Raw genomic sequence first — 8062 nt, 5'->3', positions numbered from 1 at the left:
GGGACACGGGCATAGCGCGCTGCCCTCTTCCCCGGGGAGGGCTCCTCCTGCTCTCCCCACCCGGCGCATCCCGGCTCCGCTCATCGGCTCTCCCGTCTCCTTGCCCGGCGTCGCCGCCTCGCAGCGCTTCTGTGCCCGGTCCTCGCTGTCTCCCTCCCCTCCGCTGCCCCCCCCTTATCCCCCGGGGCTTTCCGCCGGCCTCCCCCCGTCACCCCCCGCACGGCCGAGCCGCCGAGGCCCGGCGGTCTCCCCGCAGCCTCACCCAGAGCCTTCCCGCTAAACCTGCTCGCTCTTGACTTGCCGGAGCCCCCTCCTCCCGCCCAGCCTTTGTCTGCGGTAGGGTGTTGTCTGAATTGGCAACCATGCCTTTCCCAAGCGGGAAGGCATCGGCTCCGCGCCTGGGGTTTTCCTTTTTTGCTGCATCCTGCTTCAGTACCAAAATGTTTTAAGGACCGGGTGGTCAGCCAACAACGTGTGCTCCAGGGCGGTGAGCTGTCACTTACAGCTAAAACGTTGTTGAGCTGTTGCCTAATCCTGGGCATTTACAAAACATGTAAGCCCGAGGTCTGCTGAAAGGTAGAGCAACGTGTAGAAAAGATGTAAGATTCAGTTTCCCATTGTACGAGCTGTGTGTGCGTCAAGCACACAATGCTGACTGCCTCTGTCTTTGAGATGAGTTTCGGATGCTATTATCGATAAAGTCTCAGATATGTTCCTGGTATGTATTTATGGGATTGCTGTTATCAAGGAGATTTCCTGACTCATAATTCTCACAGACCCCTGCTCCTACAGTAGCCTTCTAATATCCCAGGTAATGATGCTATCTGGGTAATGATATGCTTTTACTTACACTCGCACAAAGACCAGGGGGAGATGGTCGGAGGCGTAACCACGAATGCCATAGTCTGAAAGCTAGGAAATCTCACAGGGTTGGGGTTTCCATATTGTTCATATGTAAGTAAAGACAATGATGTCATTCAGGATACATACTTTCATAGAGTAATGGAGATGGGACACCTAATGAGCCCTTAAAAATAAGCTGAATGAAGTTTCCTTCAGATTTTCTTAGTGTCTGTGTCAGCTGTCTGTTTGTATTGGGAAATTTTTGTAGACTGCACATTTTAGATGTGCTTTGATATGTCCCAGTGAGCTCTGGCTCTTGACAAAAGTGATTTCATGCAGAGTTACTCAGAATGTTACCTTTATTTCTAATTTTGCCGATGAAAACCTACATTTAGAGATAAATTATAGGGCAAGGCTAAAAATCTTCCTGAAAGAACAAGTGACAATAAGGTGGTAGTTTACATTGCCATTTTTTTTTCCCCAAGTTTGGACTCCCACAGCACACGAAACTGCTTTAGGCCTTTTTCCTCATTTGTTTTTGATAAAATATTTATTGGCTTTCCATGGGAGAAGTTTCAACAGCTGCTTTTAAGTACAGCCAAGAATCTATGCTGATGTGCTTTGTAAGTTGGAAGCTACGGCTTTATGGCTCACATACGTGCATCAGAACAGATGATCTTGCTATGCTTTTTCTGGTTTAGTATTCCTGAAAAAATCCCAGACTCTGCCCCATCCTTTTGTTTAATGTTGTTGAGGAGTGGGGATTGTGTTTGTTCACCCAGGTACTTGGCTGACCACAACATTTTGCCCCTTCATCTGGCTCTCTATGTGGTCCTGTGCTACGTTTTGGTCATGCAGTGGAAGACTGCCAGGGTTTGGGAATCCTAGGGGTGTAATCTTCCCTCTTCCAGCCTTTTGTTGTCAGGAGTTGTGTCTTTTACATGGAAAAGCTAATGGGACTGGGTTTTGTGGGATTTTATCTTTCTTTGCCTTTTTTTTTTTTTTTTTTTCTTCCTTTTCTCTTTTAAATAGCTTTTCTGCAGTGGTTTCTGGTGACCTCGTTGCAAGAGCATCAAACAGGCCTTATTTTGGCATTCCCCTACCTTTCAGAAATTTGACTGGTGCCAAACATATGTACCTTTGTGTGTGCTTGTTTTTGTGGAGCTAATAATTCATACGTATTCCGAACGCATTCCCACTTACATGAGCTAATACGCTTTTTAGGTATGAAGCATCAGTTGAAAATGTATGAACTGGCGGTGATACTTAATATGTCAAATGACACTATAGCCTGGCTGGCGTGATGTGAAAGGGCTGAGTTGTATTGACAGCGCTTACAGTCCCTGAAAATAGGAACTATTGCTGCCTATATGGTATGCTTCTGCCAGGCTGTCCATGCAGAGGAGCTGGGAAGAAAAGTTCCCATAAGGCCCCGAGGGGTCTTTTCTGCAATGAGCATGGGTGTACGTAACGGAGAGGAATGCGACCCAGAGATGGAGGGTTGGCAACAGGGGGGAAATCCAGAAGGCCTGTGGTAGGGTTGGATGGGTGTGGGGTACTGAGGTGGGAAGAAACTATCATGGAATCCAAGTTAGTTTGTGCGGAGAAGGCAACTAAATGAAAAATTAAAGGGAGTTGCTGGTAAGGTGTAGCAGACAATGGAAGTGTAAGGGAGAAAAGACTGTATGTGGAAGAAGGTCCTGGGGAAAAGCTGGTGATGATCCAGGCAAGAGTGGACAAGATGAAAATGACAGGACTGAGTGCCAAAAAAAATTAAAGAAAAGTATTTGTAGAGGTGGGAGATTTGTTAGGAAAAGGAGAATGATGGGGGTAGAAAGGTTTGGGGAACCAAGAGAGGTTGGAATAGGGATAGGCATTAATTTCCTTGAAGCTCTGAAGTCCAAGGGCAATTGCAGTGAAGAGTGCAGACACCGCACATACCAAGATGGTTCTTGTTCCAGAAATAAGTAACAGGCAATGAGATGCTGCTGCCAGCTTGCTTGTTGTCTTCCTGCAGATGTCCTGGGAAGTTCCTGGCTGGGTATAGCCTTTCCTTGCTCTGTACTGTTTGTGTTGCAGCAATTTTAACTTGCTTACTGGCTGTATTTTTATTGAACAAGGTTGTAATTATTTGGGTTTAGGAAATGTAAATTTTTTAAGATGAACAGGAATGAAGAACCATTCCTGTATGGTGTGTGGCTCACTCTCCATGGCTCTTTCCCTCCCCTGACACAAAACCATATAATTTGATTTTTGGAAATACTTCTAACTGGGAACAAATAAAGGGACACAGACTCCATGGCTTCTACTAGAGGTTGCAGTGCATGGCCCGACCAAGAGGTTCCTCACCATACTGAAGCGAGAGCGCCGTGTAGTCTGGTGTTGCCACATGATGTTATTCTCATTTCTAGTAATTTTCACACCTGTCTTAATTGTCTGCCATGATTTAATACATTTTTGTAGATGCAGCTTAAAGGGTCTCATTTCAGTTTCATTTAATCAATAGAGACAGTTATTTGAGCCCCTTTGCAAGCTCCAGGGTCATGATGTTCATGGAAATGATAAATACATTCTACCTTATTCTGAGGTATATCTTATTGCGCTTGATCTTTTGCAGAATTGGCTGTCTCTGCTCTGTCTTATAAATTTCATAAGAAAGTTTCAAGTAAAGTTGTTACTGGGGTCTCTCAGTCTTAGGAAACTGTGAAGTGATGTAATATTTGGCTGCCGTGTTGGAAGATTAATACATGATTATTTTGGAAGGCTATTGCTTCCTTGCTACAAGGCAGTGGTAGAGCATGTCAACATGTGTTACCTTAACTAAAGGAGTTCTTGGTCATGATATCTTTTTGTATGTATTAGGGTTTTCCAGCACTTACCACAAGATTGCTTGGGAATGCGACTCACTTTTTTGCATTTACAGCAAACATGATACAATTTCATCTTAGTAGGTTACTGGTGTTGCTTTGAATTATTATGGAAAGATTTATCTATTACAAGTCCCTGCTGAGTGCCATGGAGTTATGGGGAAGAATACTAATAAACAGTTACTTCCAGGAATAATTCTTAATCCTTTAATGTTTTTCAAGACATTTCTATTATGGATCAAAGCTTTTATATTTCTAGATCTGACAAGCATGTCTTTTAAATTAGAAACAGGAAAATGAAAGCACCAATCCCCATGTCTCAGCGAAGCAATTCTAAAATGCTAAAATTCTAAACAATACTGGGGTTTTTTGTGTGAATTTTCTTTCTTTCTCTTCCCTCTCCCCCCAGCAAAGGAAAAAGAAAAAAACAACCAAAACCTTGGAGGAGAAGGCTTTGTCTTTAAATACATATTTATCAAGCAGTAAGGTTTTTAAATTACTTATCACAGCTTCAGTATGCAAATGCTGAAAGGCATTTTACATTCCATAACTAGCAAATGCCACTACAGTTTGGGTTTCTGTCAGACTCGCAGGCTTAGTCCTCCAAAGTACTGAGTAGTACTGCTGAGTTGATTAGCATGGAATTTATATACTTAAAACCTTGCAGGATTAAAATACATGGTTTTTTTTTATTAATATATATGGCTATTAAAATATATATTAAAAATATTTGGCTCGACATTCTAGAAGGACAAGAAGGTAGGCATAACATTGTTTTTCCTCTGTAATTTAATACAACAGATCACTCCATGTTTAAAATTAAGAGAGGTTTTAGTCTTTATGCCAAAAGACTTGAGGGAGGCGATGCCATGCGACACAGTGTTCAGCACCTGAGCTCTGGACAGCGGCATGTTATGGAGAGGAGAATCATACATTCAAAATGTGGGATATAAAGCAAATTGAAAGTGTTACTATTCTTCGTGTTAGGGCATACTCCAGTGCCACAATCAGGATCCAGTGTAGGCCAAACTTGAGATGCTAGTATTTTATGTAATGTTGCATTTTATAGGCTATTAGCAGGCGTACTTTTTAACAACTAAAATAACTTGCTCATATGTCCAAAATAAAATCTAAGCTTAAATGAGAATACTGACCAAATGTGCCTTATATTCTGAGGAATCATAAAAAATTGGATATTCTGAGCAATAACGTAATTTTAGCACCTCAAACTTAGAAATTAGTTTTGAGTCATTTAATGTCAAGAAGTTGAAATAGATGTAAAGAAACCGTCTCTGTATATATTTTTTTCTGTGCATGAATATGATAGTTTACAGTGTACAAATACAGTTTGTAGTATAGTGAACACATGATTTTTAGTGAAATGAGTTGTGCCGAACTACATCATTAAAGTAAAGAGAGTATTACTACATTTTAAAAACATTTTGTCCGTGTACTTCTTAACATGTGCCTTGAATCCACCGTGACAACAAGAATTCACAGAAACAAGTTGAAATGTAGTTGTTGAAACATGTAGCTAAAATTTCGTGTTCTTATTTCAATTGTGGTGTGGTTTGTTTTTTCTTCCCTTCTGAGCTAATTGAAAATGATGACCATGATTATTGTTTTCCTTTTTGTTTCTAGGGGTTGATACAAAATTGAAATTCACTCTTGAACCGTCTTTAGGTCAAAATGGTTTTCAGCAGGTAATGTGATTCATTTTTCTCTTGAGTTTATGAAGGGCTGGGTTCTCTTCAATCAAGGTACTTGCCCTAGTTCAAAAGTGCATCTGTCATCATAATGTCAGCATATTATTTGCAATTGCATCAAGAGCTGTTCCATTAGTATTTGGAAAATGCAATAGGCTTTCATTGCTTACTCAGCTATCTCATAAGTCTTTGTGTCCTAAAATATTATATTTTTGTTACATCATTAAGTAATTAATCTATATTTTCCCTGTGAGTGGATTAAGTAGTTAAACTCTAAAATGTGTGCAGTAAAATGAAATGAGTGTGCATGTCTGCAGTGTTGTAAATGTTGCTATACTGTTGCATCAGAGTAATGGTGGATTTTATACATTTTCGGATGCTTTTGCTTTTAGTGGCACGATGCACTCAAAGCAGTCGCCAGATTGCCGACAGGCATACCAAAAGAATGGCGGAGAAAGGTAGGTAGGCCTGTACACTTTGTGCGACATATTGCCTGTGGGTTTCTCAGGAGGGGTGAATAACATCAATATTATCAGTGCTTTATTATCAGTGTTTAATTTTGAAGTTTTAAGTATAAGTTGTACTGGGGATTTTATGTAGAGTTTACGTTCTTCAGTGATAACCTCACAGGGCAGCTGGAGAGACTGAGGAGACAGGTAAAGATGGTGTTTTCAATAGTCAGGGTCTTTCTGCTTGAGGCTTGGGTAACTTATTCTGGTGCAGGTGTTACTGCTTCATTCTGTCAGTCTCAAGGAATTGCATTGGTGAAGCTGCCCCCGCAGCTGAAGATCAACTGAAAGAAGAGCAAATCTCCAGTGTAGGCTGTCATACTTACGAAGGTGGAGTTGATAGATGCTAGTGCTGACAAGAATGCTCGTTGAAACACTTGATGGGGAAAAAGCAGATTGCCTAAATTAGGGAAGTTCAGAGTCAGGAGTGATGCAGAATGGTAGAGTGAGCCATTAATGGGAAATTGCACTGAGTTAGTGTTGTAGGAAAGGGTCCAGAGGGATTTTGCTAAAGTTTATTACTTTCTTCAACAATGTCTGAAGTTCCTTAGCCCGCAAAAAGTCATGTCTATTCATCTCTTATATAAAACTGTGTCACATGATCTCAGCTTTAAAAATACAGTTTTTAATAAAAAGAATATTTTTAAGCTTTGTAAAATATATTTAGTTCAAAATATTTTTTATGCATCAGATTAATTTCCTTTTCCTGTTTTCTTTTTGCTATCTTTCCAAACCAAACTGTTCATGTTTACAAATCAGAGGGGAAGGAAATGGAAAACTTACAGTGGCATTGTTTTCCTCACACCACTATGGCTTTATTTTTAATCTACGAGTCCGGTGAATCATTTCATCCCTCTAACAACCGTTTTTCTTTCCTGAAATGTTCTTTTCTCACACTCCATTAAGTCACTCAGATGCTTTTCTATGGTACATGAGTGGCAGGAGTCATAGAACACAGAATGGCTGAGGTTGGAAGGACCTCTGGAGGTCATCTGGTCTACCCCCCTGCCCAAGCAGGGCGATCTACAGCTAGTTGCCAGGACTGTGTCCAGATGACTTTTTGAGTATCTCCAATATCCACAACCTCTCTGGGCAATCTGTGTCACCCTCCCAGTAAAAAAGTGTTTCGTGATGTTTAAACGGAACCTCGTGTGTTTCAATTTGTGCCCATTGTCTCTGGTCCTGTCACTGGGAACTACTGAGAGGAGCCTGTACCCTCCCTTCAGGTATTTATCTAAATTGATAAGATCCCCCTGAGCCTTCTCTTCTTCAGGCTGAACAGTCCCAGCTCTCTCAGCCTTTACTCATAGGAGAGATGTTCCAGTCCCTTAATCCTGCTAGTGGCCCCTTGCTGAACTCTCTTCAGTAGCTCTGTATCTCTTTTGTACTGGGGAGGCCAGGACTGGACCCAGCACTCCAGGTGTGTCTCACCAGTGCTGAGCAGAGGGGAAGGATCACCTCCTTCAGCCTGTTGGCAGTGCTCTGCCTGATGCAGCCCAGGATGCCGTTGTTTGTCTTTGCCACAAGGGCACATTGCTGCCTCATGATCAACTCGGTGTCCACTAGGACCCCCACCTCCTTCTCTGTAAAGCTGCTTTCCAGTTGGGTGGTCCCCAGCATATACTGGTGCCTGGGGTTGTTCCTCTTCAGCTGCAGTACTTTGTACTTCTCCTTGTTGAACTTCATGAGGCTCTTGTCAGCCCATTTCTCCAGCCTGTCGAGGTGCCCTTGGACTTAACAGCCACTTCTCCCAGTTTTGTGTCATCAGCAGACTTTCTGAGTGTATGCTTGGCCACATCGTCTAACTTTGATCTCTGTCTTTTCCTTCCATGAGAAGGAAAACTCAACTCAATGCCCAACTCTGTGTTTACTCATATGTGACCACGTGATGCTAACCAAAGAAGCGGTGTTAAGAAAAGGGATGTGGTATTTTCACTGCCATTCCCTGGTTTCCCAATGAGTTTAAGATTGATGCCAAAATAAAGAAAGCATTTTGTGTTGGCAGCATGCTGATTGCCTCCTGTGCTGGCAGCAGAAGGAGCAGGGTGACATCTGCATTGTTGCTGTGGCATGTGACATTTGTTTTCTGGGGCTGGCAGAGGTGAAGAATCCAGTCAAACAACATCAGTTAGGATGT

At 42.1% G+C, this 8062-nt stretch overlaps 1 protein-coding gene across 1 annotated transcript in view; it reads left to right on the top strand.

The window, feature by feature from the left end:
* TBC1D30 (TBC1 domain family, member 30) overlaps nucleotides 1-8062 on the top strand; it is a 53920-nt gene that overhangs the window by 23934 nt on the left and 21924 nt on the right. Inside the window, exons 3-4 of the mRNA XM_009887840.1 lie at nucleotides 5352-5413; nucleotides 5809-5874. Of these exons, the coding sequence (XP_009886142.1) occupies nucleotides 5352-5413; nucleotides 5809-5874 (128 nt within the window). The remainder of the gene's footprint in view (nucleotides 1-5351; nucleotides 5414-5808; nucleotides 5875-8062) is intronic.

This window comes from Charadrius vociferus, unplaced genomic scaffold (assembly GCF_000708025.1).
Source record: "Charadrius vociferus isolate BGI_N301 unplaced genomic scaffold, ASM70802v2 scaffold125, whole genome shotgun sequence".
Lineage (NCBI taxonomy): Eukaryota > Metazoa > Chordata > Aves > Charadriiformes > Charadriidae > Charadrius > Charadrius vociferus.
The sequence above is the reverse complement of the archived record's forward strand: the minus strand, read 5'-3'. Positions and strand labels throughout refer to the sequence as shown.